Source organism: Pseudopipra pipra, chromosome 18, assembly GCF_036250125.1.
Source record: "Pseudopipra pipra isolate bDixPip1 chromosome 18, bDixPip1.hap1, whole genome shotgun sequence".
Taxonomy (NCBI): domain Eukaryota; kingdom Metazoa; phylum Chordata; class Aves; order Passeriformes; family Pipridae; genus Pseudopipra; species Pseudopipra pipra.
The window spans coordinates 1,272,865-1,290,211 of record NC_087566.1 but is presented as its reverse complement, the minus strand read 5'-3'; the positions used below and the strand labels follow the sequence as shown (position 1 = coordinate 1,290,211).

The following is a 17,347-nucleotide window of genomic DNA, read 5'->3' as shown; positions in this document are numbered from 1 at the left end:
GGTGATCCGGGATGTCCATGGGCGGGGACGGCGTGGGACAGGGAAGGGGTGGATGGATCCCACAGCTCTCTGTGGCCATGGGAGGTGTGGGACTCGCCGGATTTCAGGTGGAAAAGCATCGCTGACCGTGTTCCTCCCGGGACAGGGAAGGACTACGAGGGGTACATCCCGCTGTGGTTCGAGCGGAAGGTGGACGCCGTGACCGGGGAGCTCATCTGCGTCTACAAGGGCGGCTACTGGGAGGCCAAGGAAAAGCAGGACTGGAGCGTGTGCCCCGACATCTTCTGAGCCCCTGCCCATGCTGGGGCCGCCCCGCAGGACACTGGGACAGCCTGGGCATGGCCCAGGGACAGCCCAGGGACAGCCCAGGGACAGCCCAGGGACAGCCCAGGGACAGCCCGGACACGTCGGCACCGCCCCGCCGGCACCTCCCAGGGCAACCCCCGAGCCAACACATGCAGAGGTCGAAACAGGGATTCCAAACCTATTTTTTTACGCACTAATAAATAGCATCCTTTTTTTTTTGTTTTTTTTTTCTTTTTTTTAAATGATGGCTTTTTCAGCGACTAATTGGGAACGAAGGACACGTGGAGCCGGGTTGGGTTTGGGATATTCATTGCCTGTATCCCTCAGTGCCTCAGCTCCATCGGCCGAGACGTCGACTTCCAAAGATGCCCGGGGTGTGGGAATGCCGTGCGCTTGTGTGAGCTCTTCTCTTTGCCATGTTTTTTTTCCCCTTCCATTATTTCTGTGTGGACTTGATGGAATTATTTTTTTAAAAAAAAGAATCTGCTCCTGGTTCAGGTTCCTTCAAAGATGGACACAAACAACCCTTGAGTCCTGCTTGGAAAACTGTCCCCAGGGGCCGTGGCGCTTGATCCCGGAGGCTCTTGGTGGTTCCTGCAGTGCCCAGTCGTCCCAGTAACACCAATTAGGATATTTCAGCTGGTGACTTTGGTTTTTTGACCTGTTTTTTTGGTTTTTTTTCAAGAGCCTTTGAGCCGCTTCCCCACCGTCTGATGTGTTCAGTCAAGGCTTGGGACTGTCTTTGACGTGATGCTCTGTGGGAGTGGTTTGAGTGAGGTTTGGTTTGGTTTTCCTGCAGCCACATCGGAGGGGGAATGGCCTTGCCGAGGTCTGGAACACCAGGCAGACCCAGTGCAGAGGTTGTATCCCAGCGATGCTCCAGGGTCCGTGTCCCTGCCCCATATCCCGGCATCCGGGGCCTGGCAGGAGCCTGGACCTCGGTGCCAGGTTCTCCAGCTGCATCTCCCTGCTGAGCTGGGTGGGAGAGGAGGAAAGAGATGCCGTGGTGCCGCTGGGATGGAGCCTTGGGCCTGGATCTCCTACCCCTGTGTCTTCCCCATCCAGCCAGACAGGTCTGGCCACAGTCCCCTGGCATGGGATGAGTCCAGAGGGCCCCAGCGCCCGGCTCCTGGATCCCTTCCCTCTGCTCCCTCATGGCTGGGCTTTCCTTGGAGCAGCTTCAGGTCACTGGGGCTGAGGGAACCCCTCGTCCCCTCTCACCCCTCCTGTGTGCCACGGCCTTCGCGTGGCCCTGGACCCGCCGGGAGAAGCGGAGTGAGCACTGCTGGTGATCGGCCCCGAGCACCGAAGGGGAGCAGGGCTGGCAGCCCCCGAAAGGTGGGATCCCCTGGGCCAGAGAATATCAGGGAGAGCTGGACACCTGCACTTGCCCCGCTGGATGTCATCTTTGGTGTCCTCTTCTCCGGCTCCTCACCATATCACACCGGCGCTGCCTCCCGGCACGTCCCCGGCAGAGGATAATTAGCAATAACGAACTTCGAGGCAACGATAACTGGAATATCCAGGCTGCACATGGGACACTTATGCAATCAGGTTCCTCATCCATCAGTCTCCTGGTCAGCTTCCAGCACCTCCATCCCCGTTCTCCCCCACGTGTACAGTCCCTCCAGCCCTGTACAGCGTCACCGTGGGGAGGAACAGCCCCACTGCTCTCAAGGGACCCTTTCATCTTATTTATTTGCTTCTAATTTATACATATATATAAATATATATAAAATTATTTTGCTTAAATTTCTATGGTACACAATAGATGAAAAATGATGAAGACAGAAGTGTCTGTCTGAGTTTTTGCAGCACGAGTACGATCCTCTTCGGCTCGTCCCCGAGGTTGGGGGATGGTGATGGAGTGATTCCCAAAGCAGGGAAGTTGTGTTTTGCTCCAGAGCTGGATGCAGTAGCATTGAAAAGGTTTTCCAGAGACATTCCCCTCTGGAAACTGTGTGTTTGGGGTTTGAGGGGCGGCACTCGGGATCCCTGGAAGTGGGATGCTCCAAGCTGCTTCCCAGGTCCTGGGTGTCCCAGCCACTGCTCCGGCGTGTTCACTCCTTCCAGACCCTTCCTGGAGCTTTGCCCTGGCTCGGGAAAGCCGATGCAGGTCTTAAATGGTCCAGACTTCATTAGATGTGGGATTCAGCCCGTGGGGAGCTGCCTGTGTCCTGGCCCCAGGTGTCCTTCCTGGGAGAGCAGAGGATGCTCCACACCGATCCCGATGCCGCTGGGTTGGTTTGTGGCAGCACCAAAGTGTTCTGGGGGATTTATCCCACTTGAGGCCTGAATTGGGTTTGTAAAATGGGCTAAAAGTTGAGCTTTTCAGAATGCCTTACTTTCCTTTTTGCTGTGTCAATGCAAGTGTCACCTGGGAGCTTGGAGAGGGGAGAAACTCCAGCACAGGCTGTTCCCAAAGCTGGATCTGGGTGTTCCTGCAGCAGAGGAGGGTGGGGAGCAGGATGTTGCCCTGTAAGTGCTGGCTCCGAGGGTCCTGCTCGGCTCTAGGGCCCTGAGAGGTCCTCTCTGATGTGCCCCCATGGCCACATCCATCTGGGAATCCCCATCACAACCCTGCACAGCTCCATGGAGCACAGGGGAGCACAAGGAGCACCCCCAACCCAGGAATCCCCCCGATTTTAGGCTAATTGAAAAAATTGCTCCATCTTCCAGAGTTCATCTGTCAGCAGCACTTAACCAGAGCACCATCTCCTGGTCCTTCTGTTCCTCCTGGAGGATTTTAATGTCATTCCACTGTAAATGCTGTTGAATGTATTTTCTTTTTGAACAATAATATATTGTGAGTGATCCCTCTTCTCCTTCACGGAAATAAAACTTGGATTCGGGAGTTTTAAAAGCCGCGGTGCTGAGATGGTCACTGGCTCCCCAGGGCTGCAGGTGGGGGGTCCTGGAGGAGCCCTGAGGTGGGTGAGCTCTGGGGGGTGTGGGGGGCAGAGGAGGGACTGGGGGAGGTGACCAGGGGAGGAGGAGATCCAGGGAATGTTGTTCAAAGGAGAAGGTTGCCCAGAGGATGAGGAAATCCAGGGAAGTGGTTGTTCAGGAAAGGAGAAGAATCCAGAGGGAAGTTGCCCAGGGGAGGAGATGGTCCAAGGAAGGTGGTTTGGAGGGGAGGAGATGGTCCTTGGATGGTCCAGGGAAGGTGGTTTGTGGGGCAGGAGACCAGAAGAGGAGTTGATACAGGGGAGGATTTTCAAGGCAGGAGGTGTCCAAGGGGAGGAGGTCCAGGGAAGCAGGAGCATGAGAGGTGGCCCAGGTGTAGGTGCCCATGGAAGGAGGTTCTCTGGGAGCAACAGCTTAGAGGAGGAGAACCAGGGAAGGGGTTGCCCAGGGAGGAAGGAAGCCGGGGAAGGAGATCATCCTGGGACAGGGGTGTCCCAGGGGGGTTTGTCCAAGGGAGAAGATGGTGGCCCAGGGGAGGAGGAGCAGGAGAGGTGGCTCAGGGGAAGGTGCCTGGATACGGAGATTCCCTGGGGATGGTGGGAAGGAGTTGTCCCAGGGGACTGTGTGTGGGGCAGGAGGAGGCCCAGGGGAGCTGGGGGAGGGTCTGAGCAGGGGCTGGGGCGGGGGACGGGAATCCCAGGCAGGCTGAGACTGGTCCCTGCGGTCGTTGCCAGGAGACAAGAGACACACAGCGCTGCCCGTCCTGGTCCTGCCTCTCCTGCTGCTGCCCTGCCTGCCCCAGGTGAGCACGAACCGGGGCTGGGCTGGGGGATCCCGGCCCTGGGACCCCCCTGAGCCCCGCTGAGCCCGGGGGGTCCCCGCCTGCTCCGGGTGCGGGCAGCGGGAGTGAGGACCCGGCAGCTCCCGGGGGCAGCTCCCGTGCTGGAATCTTGGCTTTAAGGAAAAGCAAAGCTCTGTCCCCCATCACCCCGGGACGGGGGTGGGCCGGGCTGTGTCGGGCTCGGTGTGTTCACTCTGGAGCCCGAGGAGTCCATGGAGCTCTCTGGAGCGGGTTCCCCTCCCCGTGCCCTGTGCTGCAGGCTGGGGGCAGCCACGGAGCTGCAGGACGGTGTTTTCCAAGGCCAGAAGTGTAGTCAGGGTCACACAGGTGCCCAGCTCTCCCGCAGCCCCGGGCCAGCCCGCTTTTGCTCCTGGCACGCTTGTCCTGCTCCTCAGGGGAGCTGTTTGCCAGCCCGGGGTGCTGCCCGTCCTGCCCGTCCTGCCTGGACACCCGCCCCCCGGGGGTTTTTGGCCAACTCCCAGGGCTTTGAGACTCTCGGCAACTCTTTCCTGTTGCAGCCCTGGACCCTGGGAAGCAGCTGGAGTTTGCGGGATCCTGGGCAAGGAAACACCGGGACGGTGGGCTGGAATCTGCTGATACCCCGCTCGGCAGGGGAGGGGGTGGGAAGGGTTGTGGGGCTGAGATGTGGGGTTGCAGCGGGACCACCCGGGGGCTGATGCAGCAGCAGCACTGGGGCGCTCCTGCCTTGTCCCCCCCGAACTCCCCGTTCCCTTTTTCCCCCCTGCAGCCTCCAGGTGTGGGTGTGCTGGGCACCAGCAGCAGCACAAACAGGGACACCCTTCCCAACACTGTCCTCGCTGGCTCCGGGATGGCTGGTGAGAGGCAACGGGGCACTTTGGGGCTTCCTCAGCGCTGCTTTGCCCCCCAGCCCCCTCTGCCCACCCCCTCTCCAGCTCTCCTGCAGAGCAATGCCTGCAGGGAATGATGCTGGGGCAGAGGGACATGGAGCTGGGAAGGGGCTGGAGCAGCAGGAGGGGCTGAGGGAGCTGGGGGGGCTCAGCCTGGAGCAAAGGAGGCTCAGGGGGGACCTTCTGGCTCTGCAACCCCCTGACAGGAGGGGGGAGCCGGGGGGGGTCGGGCTCTGCTCCCAGGGAACAAGGGACAGGAGGAGAGGGAACGGCCTCCAGCTGTGCCAGGGGAGGGTCAGGTTGGATATTGGGGAAAATTTCTTTCCCAAAAGGGCTGTCCAGCCCTGGCACAGCTGCCCAGGGATTTAAAAGCCGTGTGGATGTGGCACCTGGGGACATGGTCAGTGGTGGCCTTGGCAGTGCTGGGGGATGGTTGGATCCAGTGCTCTCGGGGGGCTTTTCCAACCTTGCCAATTCTGTGGTTCCATGATTCCACAGCCAATGCTGTTGATTCCAAACACACACCACAGGGACCAAACCAGCGAGTGCTTGGTGAGCAAACTGTGCCCTGGGGCAGTTTGGGCCCAGGTCCCCCTGGTTTGGGATCAGGACTGTCCTGTCAGGCAGCGGCTTTCCATTTTTTGTGATAGATGGGGATAGTATCCCCATCCCATGCTCTGCTGCCCTGGCACTGCCCCCCCGTTGAGCTGTGCCAACCCCAGGAGCATCATCAGGGTCAAATAGACCCTGGTTTAAAAAGAAAATAAGGAGGATGTTGTGGCTTTTTCCTCTGCAAGCAGTGGAGGATTTTGCTGGGGAGGGTGGGATGTCTTCAATGTCTTTGCTTTGGTGTCCACCAAATGCTCCTTCATGAGAACAGGAATTTCCAGTCCCTCCAAGCTGTTTCAGATCCAGGTCCTTCCCACCCCTGCCCAGGCACGAGGTGGGCTCATGGTCTGCTCTCCCACACAGAGCTGGAAGGACACAGTGCTGGGTGTCCCCGGGGTGACAGCAGCCCTGTCCCATGGGAGCAGGAGCAGAGCTGGGCTCCTCTCCTGGGCTCCAGCCCGGGGGACCGGAGCAGCTCCAGCTCCATCTGCACCGAGGACTTCGCTGCCAGGTTCCAGGAGGGAATGGTGCTGCCTGAGGAGGAGGAAGATGAGCTCACTGGGATTGTCCCCGCTGAGGGAGCTGACCCTGGGCAGGATGAGTCCTCGTTCCCCACAGGAAGAAGTCTGGATGTCCAGAGACAGCTGGGGACAGATCCAGGCAGAAAACTCTGGGAGGACAGGTCTCCATCCCTGATGAGGAGGGGGAGCCTGGAGTCCCTGGGAGCCAGGATATCCCAGCTGAGCCAGAGCCATGTGCTGGGGGGGGCCTGGGGGGAGCCCTGCCCAGCCCCCTCTGCCCAGCCAGCCCTGGGCCAGGGGGATCCTCTCCAGGGGGGTCCAGGCTCCAGGGAAGCCCTGTTGGCCTTTGCCCTGCCTGGGCACCCCCTGAGGACTCCAGGGATCTCTGCCGGCAGGAGCAGGGCCGGGGCAAGGACAGGCTCTGCCAGTTTGCCTGGGGCCAGCAGTGCCAGGACCAGGGGACATCCCTCCAGCAAGGCCCTGGGCCAAAGGCTGCAGGAGCCACCAGCTCTCCGGGGACAGAGCAGAGGGAATGTCACCCTGGCTGTGGATGACACGGAGAGGGAAGGAGCAGGCAGCAGGAGCAGAGCTCCCTGCTCGGATCACCGTGAGCCGGGGGTGCTGGGTGGTGCTGGAGGAGGAGGGAGGGCGGGACAAGAGGGGGAAGGGGCACGGCCGGGCCGGGGGCCCTCTCTGGGCAGGGCACGGCATCAGGACCAGCCCCAGCTGCTCGTGGGGTTTGTCTGGGTTTGGGGCTCCCCCTCCCCAAAACGCCCCTTTCCCCACAGGTGCTGAGGCAGCACCGGGAGCACCGGGAGCACCGGGAGCACTGGGAGCACTGGGAGCCCCCGGGCGATGTGGGGCCGGGACAAGGGTGTCACCTGTGTCCTGGCGGCAGCGTGGGAAGCACAAAGTGGGGCTGCCCTGCCAGGTACAGCCCTGGGCTGGCTGGGGTTTGGGGGGGCAGGGGGAGGGGGGATGTTCCCGGCTCTGCCTTCTGCCGGGACGTGGAGACCGGTGGGTATGGGGACAAGAGTCACGTGGTGACCATGGAAATGCCCATGGAAATGCCCATGGAAAAGGAGCAAATGGGTTTGTAACCCCACTCTTGGATGCCAGGGTGCGGTGGCACTGCCGGTGTCACTGCAGAGGAGCCGGGAGGGGACACGAGAGCCGGGATCTGGTGCCAAGACTCGGAGTGGAGGGGACAGAGCCAGGTGTGCCGGGGGCTCCAGGGATGGGTCTTGCACTGAGGCTGGAGAAGAGATGGTACCAGAAGCCCAAGAGGGTCTTGGACCCCCAGAGGGGGTGGACACCCTCCTGGGAATGTCCAGAGCCGGGGAGTGGTGGCACCGGGAATGTGAGTGACCGTGTTCCCACCACAGGGCTGGCCTGGCACTGCTGCCACACACCTGGGACAGCTGGCACAGGAACCCCACGGACCGGGAGAGGATGGTGAGGGGACCTCGAGATGGCCCAAGCAGGGGCAGGGACAGGCTGGGGGTGCCCTTGGGGGGGGGCAGAGGGAGGAGAGGCTGCTCCTGCCGCTGATGGGAGGGGCGGAGCTGGCCCCTGGAAGAAGCAAAGGCGTGGGAATGGGAAAAGAGGGGGATTTTCCAGTCTCGGCAGGGGGAGGGAGCCTGTGCCGGCTGCCGGGAGCGGCTGGGGAAGGAGGAAAGGAAAATGTTGGCTTTGCAAGAAGAGAAACTGGAGCTACTGAAGGTCAGTGAACTCCCAGCTTTCCAGCGGGGCCGAGATCACACCAGAGGGGCCGTGGGAAGGAGCACACACATCACACCCCTGTCAGGGCTCAGCCCCTTATCCAGGCACACACATGGCCCATGGGAAGAGTTCTGGGCCGCCCAAATTCCTAAAGAGCCAAACTAGATCTGTCCCCAGGAAGGTTTATTGAGGGGCTGGAGCTTTAAAGAGAAGAGTTTGTTGGGAAAACCACCCTTGTGGCTGTAGGCAGATGGGGTGACTGGTCTGCAGGTCAGAAGGTCCCTGGAGACCCCCAGCAGAGGCAGGAAGAGCTGGAATGTTGGGGTGGGCAGGGCTTGATGCCAGGGTGAGGATACCCAGGCTGACAGCACCGACTCACCAAACCTCAGCTCTTTCCTGGGGGACATCAAGGCTGAGGTGGTGCCACCCTGGCCAGGAGGGACTCGGGCATCCTGCCTGGAAACTGCCCGTGGGAAGAGCCTTCCTGGGCCTGGAGGGGGCCACGGGCAGCCAGAAGGGGTGATGTGACTCCAGCCTCTCTTGCAGAGGCTCCGGGAGCTGGAGCAAAGCAGCCGCTCCCTCCTGCAGCAGAGGCTGGAAACGCTGCAGCAGCTCCACAGGCTGCTCCTGAGGGAGAAGGTGGACACCCTTCAGCAGCTCCAGAGGACCTTGGAGCAGGTCAGGAAGGGAGAAGGGAATGATGGGGATATGAGGCAGTGCCAGGGCACCACATGGTGGGGCACATCCAACCACAGCTGAACTGCAGAACCAGAGGCTGTGGCCAACGCTGAGGGGGATCAGCCTGGGGAGTGCAGCAGCCCAGATGTGCTGCTCCCTCGAGGTCATCCAGATGTTTTTCCCTCCCCACGAGAAGGGCTGGTGGGGATAGAGGGCTCTGCCGGGTGCATTGGGCACCAGGCTCAGGGCATGGTCTGTGCTGGGGATGGCACGGGGGGAGATGCCATCCAGGCTCGTCCTGCTCGTGCCAAACCCCTGCCCAGCCCTGGGTGGCTCCAGGTTTTCCCTGGAAGCTCTGACCTGGCTGCAAGGCCAACAGCTTTCACAGGAGAGGCTGAGCGGGCTCGGGGGGCAGGGCTGGTGGTGCAGGTGCCGCTCTGATCCCTCTCTCCCGACGCTGCTCCCCAAGGAAAGCGCTGGCAGGAGCGCCCGGCTGGAGCATCTCCCGGGACACCCACGGGAGCCGGCGGTGCGGGGGCGGGCTGGGCACCCCCCGGCCATGGAGATCTCCTCTCTGAGCCCGTGCCAACACCAGCCCCTCCCCAGCAGTGCCCTGGGACGGGGCCCCTCCCCGGCGGCGGGCGGGTGAGTCCCAGAGCCGCAGGTTCGGCAGGACGGAGTTCGGGTGGGTGATGGGGGTTCCTGCGCCCCCGGCCCCTCTGCGAGGAGCCGCTCGGTGCCCTCGGACACTCCGGTCCCTCGTCCCTCCTTGTCCCCTCCAGCTCGTCCCCCCCGTCCCACAGCCACGCGCTCCACATCCTGCGGGGGCTCCGGGAGCACATCCAGCGGCGCCTCCGGGACTGGCAGAGGGTGGAGGGAGCCCTGGGACCTGCTGGACAGAGGAAGAAGGTGATTTGGGGGTGGGGAGGACGGTCTGAGAGGATGGATGGAATCCATCAGCCTTTGGAGGAATCCACATTCCCGGTTCCTGGAGCCCAGCCCTTGGAGCGCAGGGCGGTGGGATGTCCCCACGGACCCCGTGTGGGACGGGAGAGGGGCCACCGGTGTGTCTGTCCCCGTGCAGGAGGGGGGGCAGAGGCAGCAGCCGCAGCAGCCCCGCACGGACGAGGCAGCAGCTCCAGGAGCCCGCAGGGAGCAGCTGCTCCAGGGAAAGGCTTCAGGTCCTGCTCCAGAGCTCCCCCCTGGCAAGGCCGGGGTGGGGGCTCAGGTAGCTGTGTCTCGGGGGGGGTTGGGGTCTCACTGACCTGCAGGGACCCCCAGCTCACCCTCAGAGGCTGCGTGTCCAGCACTGTTGGTGATGTGTCGGGTGATGGAGGAATCAGACGTGTGATGGCCCCATTGCCCACGGCTGGGCTCCAACCCCAGCCCAGGGAGGAGGGAGCTGTGTGAGGGACCCTCCCGGCCCTTCCAAACCCGGGCTGACCATTCCCTCTCTCACACAGAGTGAACATCTGCACCCCACTCCCACCTTGTCCCTGTCCTTGAGCTCTGTCCCACTGGCACAGCCCTGGGTCCCCAGGGCTCCTGCACCATCTCCAGAACCACTTGCAGGAGCTGCAGCTGGAGAAGACACAGCACGTGGGGAACCTGAGTGTCCTGGGGGAGAGCTGGGAAGCACAGCAAGGGAAGAGGTGCAGAGACAGCCAGGGGACTCACCCTGTGCCACAACCTCAGCCCAGGGATGGATCCAAACAAGGAGGAGCTGCAGAGCTCCACTGAGGATCATGCCAAGGACAGACCTGCCTGGTGGGAACGGTCCTGCAACAGGACTGGGACACCGGGGCTTGTGTCTGACCTGGAGACCTCGGGCAGGTCCCACCACCACCAGCAATCTGTGCCATGGAATCAGTGACACCAGGGTTGTTCGTTGATCCTGAGGGACCTGCTGGTGGAATGGCCATGGAGGTCCCAGGAAACCTTCTCCTGAGGTTGCCTGGATGAAGCACAGGGCCCTTACACTCCCCTTCCCACTCTACAGCTTCTTCTTTCCTCAGTCTCCCCTCCCCGGGACACAGCCCTGGGGTCCCTCTCACAGCAGCTGGAGGTGGCATTTCCTTTGCTGTCCCACCACGAGGACACACATTAGGTTGGATATTGGGAAAATTTCTTCACTGAAAGGGTCATTGAGCCCTGGCACAGCTGCCCAGGGCAGTGGTGGAATCACCATCCCTGGGAGTGTTCAAAAATGAGCAGATGTTGAAACCGAGCAAGGGCTCTGAGATGCTGGAATTGTGTTCTGGGGAGATGTTACAGCCCCTCACTCTGAGGATACAACATTAATGTTAAGGGACAAGTGGTGCCCTGTTCCAGAGCTCTGCCTCTGTATGTTCTGTACTAATGAAAAGAGAGGTCAACTCAGTAGTCATGAATTAGATAGAATGGACATCCAGGGAGATAAATGAGCTGCATCAGGGGGATTTTCCCAAGCTCCCAGCACGCAGTCAGGAAAAGCTGAAAAGTTTGTGACGAAGAAGAGTAGAAGAGACGACCCTCCTGAGGCTGAAGAACAGGAACGACCCCCAGACAACTCCCCAAAAGAATGACTCCACCTCAAGCTCCACCTGAACTCTGCCTATTATGAATATGATAATTAGACTGTGAAATTAGATGAACATGCAAAGATGTTGTAATCACTCATGAAAACTGTATAAATTATTTGACTTTTCACTGAGAACTTTGGAGCTGGTTTGTGCAGCAAGAGCTGCCCAGCCCCCCAGCATTGCTCGAAATAAATACCTTTGCTGCTTAAAGACCCAAAACTGTCTCTGAGTAGTCGTATTTCTGCCTTTTTGGCATCAATGTGGCACCTGGGCACATGGTTTAGTGGGCACTGGGGGTTTTGGTCAAAGGTTGGACTTGATGACCTTGGAGGCCTTTTCCAACCTTTATGATTCCATGATTCTGTGTTTTCTCCTGAGGCATCGAGGCCCCAGCAGGGGCTGCCATGAAGATGAGGTGTCACAGCCATGGAGTTCCAAGAACCTGCAATGAACAGGACAGCAAAGCTCCTGAAAATTCCTCATTCTGAGCTTGTGGTGGCTCTTGGAGCTGCCAAGGGCCCTTGGGAAGGGGGATCTGCCCACGCAGTGCTGGGAGCACTGACCCTGGGACAGCTGTGGGCAGAAAGGTTTGATGGGAAAACAGGAATTGTTCTGTTCAGATGCTTTAATTTAATTTTGAAAAGGAGAAACCTCTTCTTCAGTCTCTACCCAGCTCTCTGGGGCAAAGCTGGTTTTAATTCCAGGAGAACATCCAAGGGGACTTTCTCCATGTGCAAGGGGGAAGATGAGAATTTCTGGTGGTATTTTATTACTACACTTTGTTCTGGGGGAAGGGATGAGAATTGGAATATCTGTGTGCTTTCCTTCCAGTGAAAAGAAAAGTGTTTTTCATTTTGTTTCTCTGCAATGTGGGCTCGGGGAGGTTCCTGAAATCCCTTGCTGAAGTTCCTCTGTTATGATTTTCCTTCTAAGTTTCACCAGCAGAATGTGGCACGAACTGCATCTTTTCTGCAGAGCTTTTAATTAAAACCCAAATACTTGCAAAGCTCCATGAACATCTTTGCCAACATCAGGCTGAGGTTCCTGGTCATGTGAATGAAACCAGGAGAGGGAAAACTGATCCATCAGCAGAGGATTGATGGACAAATGGCTCCCAAATCTCTGAATGACCACACCAAGGTCTTTGTTATTGTAGACTCACAGGATGGTTTGGGTTGGAAGGGACCTTAAAGCTCATCCTGTTCCACCCCTGCCATGGGCAGGGACACCTCCCACCAGCCCAGGTTGCTCCAAGCCCCGTCCAACCTGGCCTTGGACACTTCCAGGGATCCAGGGGCAGCCACAGCTTCTCTGGGCAACCTGTGCCAGGGCCTCCCCACCCTCACAGGGAAGGATTCCTTCCCAGTATCCCATCTATCCCTGCCCTCTGGCAGCTCCAAGTCATGGGCATGAAGGTTTTGATCCTGGAAGAGGCTGAAGACATAAAGTGGAAGATCCCTTGTGGTGAACTTTGCTTTGGTGATGGACTTTCACAACAGAACTTTCTGGTTCTTCAACAATTCCTGGACACGTTGGGGTTTTCAACACTGGCCTGGGAGAAACCTTTCCACGTGTGAGGCAGTGACTGTAACACTTTCGCTCTTTAAAATATCCAGGAATTCACTTTTCTTTTCCCATCTTTGACCCTTTTTCCATGGGATGCAGTTGGGAACCTGCTCAGCACAGACACTGCAGCTCCTGCTCTGGCTGATGCTGCTGGTGCTGTGAGTGTGAAGGAATTGGGATTGCTTTGCTCTGGAGGCATCCAAAGGACTGCCACAGGAGGAAAGAGAGCTGGAGCACTCTCCAGGCAGTCCAGGCAGTTCCTCCCCTGCTATGTAGGAAAAATGTTTGCTCTGGGAATCCAGTGGGAAAGGTGCAGGTCACTTGGACAGGTGCTGTTTGGTGCTGCTGGAGCTGGATGCAAACCCTTCTGGTCTGTCCACGCTCCCATTTCTCCACCACTTTCTGGGATCTCACACAAACTCTTCCCTTCTCCTCCTTTTTCCTGTGCCACCTTTATCCTTTCTGATCTGCAGAAGATTTCACTTTCCTCTCAAAAATACCCCCCATGTCTTGAAAGCCACCTGTGACTGTGCCCAAGTGGCCCCTGGGGAGCCCCCTCAGCCACCTCCATGGGTGGGAAGGAGTGTGGGACTGGCAGAGACAAGGCTGCAGGGGAGCCCTGAGGGCACAGGGAGCAGTTCACTGGTTTGGAAGTTCAGTTGCCTGTTCCCATCCAGCTGCAGGAGGAGATGGGCTCACAGAGCCTTTCTGGCCTTGGCATCGGTGGTTTCATGACCCCAGCAGCTCCCTGTCCAAGGGGAGCAGGAAAGTGTTACTGCTGCCTTCAGAGGGCCTAAAGTACAGCACCTCTGTCCTCCAAGCAGCTGGGAATTCCAGCTGGGAATTCCTCATCCTCTGCCTCTGCTCCGGAGACAGGTGGGAGAGCTGGGGTGAGGAGAAGGCTCTGGGGAGACCTGAGAGCCCTGGGCAGTGCCAACCACCCTCTGGGGGAAGAACCTTTCCCTGATACCCAACTCAGCCCTCCCTGGCACAGCTCCAGCCGTTCCCTGGGTCCTGTCCCTGCTCACAGGGAGCAGAGGTCGGAGCTGCAGCCCCCGAGGAGCCTCCCCCCAGTCTCCTCTTCTTCCGTGGAGGATTTCAGAGATGCCAGCCAAGGATCAAACCCCATGAGCACCACGGGGCTGTGTGGTTGGTGCTGGGTGATCTGTCCCTCTTGGACTCTTCATCCATGGGCTTGTCTCACTTTTTCAATAAACTATTTTTAATTAAAGGTTTCCAAAGCTGCCCCACGTCAAACCTGCTCAGTGCAAAGCAGGTGGATGGGGGATGCCAGCACTGGCATTGAATTCCTGTGCAGGTGGGGAGAAGTCTGGATTGTGGGGAAGATGCAAGGAGGAGCTTTCAGAAATAAAGTGGTCTGGGTAACAAAAAGCCTTTTCTTCAGGAGGAGAAGTTTAACAGGAATTGCTGTAGGAATGAAAACACTTCTATTTAAACCTCCCTGGGTGAAAGGTGCCTGTCACTCACTCCTGACACCTGCCACAAAATAGCATCAGATCTTCCTGTTTTTGTGGCAGAACTCAGTTTAACCAGGGGGGAGCTCTGAACTGATGAATTCTTTAGTGCTCTTTATGTTGTCAGCCTTTTAGAATGACCCAGGAAGGGGTCAGGGCTGCCTTTCCCAGGTGAACCCTCTTTTCCACGTGTCCTCTGGTGAGCCAAGAATTTAAGCCTTGATGTTGGAGTAACATATGAAAACACACCCCACAACCACCTCTGCTTTATAATAAAGAGGAAATAAAGCACAAGGGACCAGCCCTGTAGCACAAGGAGAACCCAAGGAAAATTGGTATTTGTGAGCAGGGAGGTGAATTCCAGCAGCTGTCACTGTTTTTATGTGATAATGGTGACCTGAGTGTGTGTGTGCATTTGGCTTTTCCCCTTGCCAGGGATGCTTGGGACTGATCCTTACATATGAATCAATATTTTTCCATGAAAAATGAAATAAAATTAAGCACAATGGTGGCAGGGGAAACCCAGGCTCAGCAGAGCCCTGCAGCATTCCAGACCACAGCCAGGCTTTTGAAGCATGGTTTTGTTATTTACTTGGCTTATAAAAACAGGTTGGAGGAGAAAACACTTCCATACTTGCACACAGTGAAAACCCCAGGCAGAGATGTGAGCTCTGAAATCCTGTGCTCCTGTTTTGATTTTGAGACTGGGTCCATCTGCCCCCCGTCGAGGGTTTGACACATCAGAACTTTCTGCTCAACTATTTTGCTTCTCCTGCTGAGCTCCAGGTTTTCCATCCCCCTTCCACCTGATGATGCACTGATTTCCCTGATATTCCCAACATGGAATATTCTGCATGGATACCTCCTGCAAGGATGCACATGGCACAGTGAGTTCTCCTTGTTTTCTCTGCCATTCCCTGGGCTTTACCTTCTTTAGGAAGTAACTCACAGGGATTAGAAAAGGTTCCTTCATACAGCCCATATATATTTATAAATCCCAGGATGGTTTGGGTGGGAAGGACCTTAAAGCCCATCCAGTTCCACTCCCTCCCACTAGCCCAGGTTGCTCCAAGCCCTGTCCAACCTGGCCTTGAACACTCTCAGGGATCCAGGGGCAGCCACAGCTTCTCTGGACAACCTGTGCCAGGGCCTCACCACTCACGTGTTGTATAATTTCAAATGTTATCATATAACATGGAAATATAATATAGCTCATATATTAATATATACACTGATACAAATGTAATAGCAGAGTAATAGAAGACATCTCCAGCTCTGTGCAGGTCAGGGAAGCAGCTCTGACACCTCTGGATGTTCCCAGAAGGAGGAGATTTGTGCTGGGTAGCCTGGGAAGGTGGGCTCAAGGCCTTGGGGACCTGTTGTCTATGACTGTAAGGACGAGGAAATGCTTTGCTGAGGGAAAAAAGAAGGAATTATCCAAACCCAGACAGTGAAATGGGCACATTGAACCATGAAGGGTTGGGACTTTTGGTTGGAAGTCCCCAGTCCTCCTGTCTGTGGTGGTCTTGGGCCTCCAATGACCTGAAGCTGAAGATGCTCCTTCATGTCCCCACCTCATGCTGGGATGAAATGAAATGAAGTCACACTGATATTGGAAATTTGGTGTTTCCCAGTGTTGACAGAGCCACCCACCCACAGCAGAGCTGCTGAGCTGGAGATCATTTGCCTTCTTGGTGAGTGATTCTGTACATGTTCCTGGAGATCAGTCACCCAGAGCAGCTGTTCAATCCTGGAGAGCATCTCTAATGCCTGGGATTGTGGGTGCTCCTCCTTCATGGGCGACACCTTGGCTCTGTGCTGAGCAATGCAGAGGGGTCAGTGGCACCCACAGTTCACAGGAGCACTCCTGCAAGGAGGGCAGAGCTGTTGAGTGAGGACAATCCTGTCCCAGCCAGCCCAGACACTGCTGCTCAACGGCAGCTGGAAACCACAGGCTGTGAATGGGAACAGACTGCAAACACCATGGAATCATGGAATGGTCTGGGTTGGAAGGGGCCTTGGAGCTCATCCCATCCCAGCCCCTGCCATGGGCAGGGACACCTTCCACCAGCCCGGGCTGCTGAACAGGAACAGCCCATCAAGGCCTGGAGCAGCACCACTCTCTGCCTGAGGGGCTGGACCTGCCCAGGGCTGGGCTGAGGGGGAGCCAGAGGTGGAACTGGGGGCACGAGGCTTTGGGAGGGGTGGGCAAAGCTCTTTGCAAGGCTGGGGAAGGCTGGAGAGCCAGAGGTGGGAATGAGTCTGACCTGGCCGGGATGGGGCTCACAAGATGCTCTCATGGACCAGCATTCCCACACCTCAGTCCCATCCAGCATCCCCCAGGAGAAGCTTTGGGCTCCAAGGGTCAGAGCATCCATGCAGACTGGCCAGGAGACTGTCAGGAAGGGGCTCAGCTGGTCTGCACTCACCTCCTGGGCAGCTGGGCTGAGGAAAAGAGCACAGCAGGAATTTGCCCACCTCAGGGAATGGAGAATAAGAGTGTCTAATTTTATATATTGCATTTATTTGCCTTTTCCTCATTAATTACCCTGATTCTTAAGCCATGCTGGTGAATCAGAGCCATGTGGTGCTGTGGTAACAACTCCCATCATTGTATGAATTCCAGGGACCAACTGAAGACACATTTACTTTGTGCTGGTCCAGTTTGATGCTCTGGCTGGTTGTTGGGGGAGACAATTTCTGTCATGTTTGACTGGAGCAGCTCCTGGGAAGTGCCAGGTAAGGAGACAATTCCTGCTTATGATGAGAAACACCCACAGCCCCTTGTCAGCCTCAGCTGAGTGAAAATCCACCTGCCTTGTGTTAATTCACTAATTCCCACTTTTCCTGGGCAGTAATGGTTAATCACCTGTATTCCTTTGATTGCCATGACTAACTCCAGCCAATCCATCGGGAATGTGGAGCCTGGTGCTTTTATGGAGGGACATTTACCATCAGCTGATTAACTTCTACTCTTCCAAGGCAATATCAGCCTGTAAAAGCCATTTTTATTCTCCTGGGTTAGTGATTAGTCTCACACAGTAATGAGGGTGCAGTAGAGCTTAACTGAAGGTATATTTGCTGCCTACCACTTAATCCCAGGAATTCCTGTAGGATGCTGCTTCATCAGAGCATTTTTTGCCTGTTTTATCTCCCCCTGTTTCTGAAGTGTTTGTGATGCTTGGGATGAGCTGTAGCTGTTCACTTGTTTTCACAGAATCTTGGAACATCCAGAGTTGGAAGGGACTCACAAGGATCATCCAGTCCAACCCCTGGCCCTGCACAGACACCC

The 17,347-nt window shown here is 57.2% G+C and overlaps 2 protein-coding genes across 16 annotated transcripts in view; both read left to right on the top strand.

The window, feature by feature from the left end:
* OSBP2 (oxysterol binding protein 2) overlaps window positions 1-3,169 on the top strand; it is a 105,933-nt gene extending 102,764 nt beyond the window's left edge. For all 6 annotated transcript variants that reach the window (XM_064674551.1, XM_064674552.1, XM_064674554.1 and 3 more), the window contains one exon: window positions 146-3,169. In XM_064674551.1, coding sequence (XP_064530621.1) covers window positions 146-503 — 358 coding nt within the window. In that variant the 3' untranslated portion in view covers window positions 504-3,169. The remainder of the gene's footprint in view (window positions 1-145) is intronic.
* A 1,038-nt stretch (window positions 3,170-4,207) lies between these two features.
* Window positions 4,208-11,233, top strand: LOC135423890 (collagen alpha-1(I) chain-like). 10 transcript variants are annotated; one of them, XM_064674541.1, is made up of 11 exons: window positions 4,208-4,632; window positions 4,803-4,890; window positions 5,896-6,660; window positions 6,842-6,984; window positions 7,173-7,270; window positions 7,439-7,508; window positions 7,674-7,775; window positions 8,322-8,453; window positions 8,923-9,098; window positions 9,257-9,362; window positions 9,917-11,233. In XM_064674541.1, exons 1-11 carry the CDS (start codon window positions 4,267-4,269, stop codon window positions 10,343-10,345), a joined length of 2,475 nt encoding a protein of 824 aa, XP_064530611.1. In that variant the 5' UTR covers window positions 4,208-4,266; the 3' UTR covers window positions 10,346-11,233. The 10 variants fall into 10 exon arrangements, with proteins under 10 accessions (XP_064530611.1, XP_064530610.1, XP_064530617.1 ...); XM_064674540.1 differs by having other exon boundaries at window positions 9,236-9,362; XM_064674547.1 differs by having other exon boundaries at window positions 9,236-9,362; window positions 10,026-10,294.
* Window positions 11,234-17,347: the final 6,114 nt, after the last annotated feature.

What these genes read in the sequence shown, in the direction of transcription:
- LOC135423890 (XM_064674540.1), top strand. Translation starts at nt 4,267, where the DNA reads ATGGAGCTCTCTGGAGCGGGTTCCCCTCCCCGTGCCCTGTGCTGCAGG. An exon ending in GGCAAGGAAACACCGGGACG is followed by an intron (nt 4,633 to 4,802) that starts GTGGGCTGGAAT and finishes TCCCCCCTGCAG; the next exon opens with CCTCCAGGTGTGGGTGTGCT. An exon ending in CCACGGACCGGGAGAGGATG is followed by an intron (nt 7,509 to 7,673) that starts GTGAGGGGACCT and finishes GGGATTTTCCAG; the next exon opens with TCTCGGCAGGGGGAGGGAGC.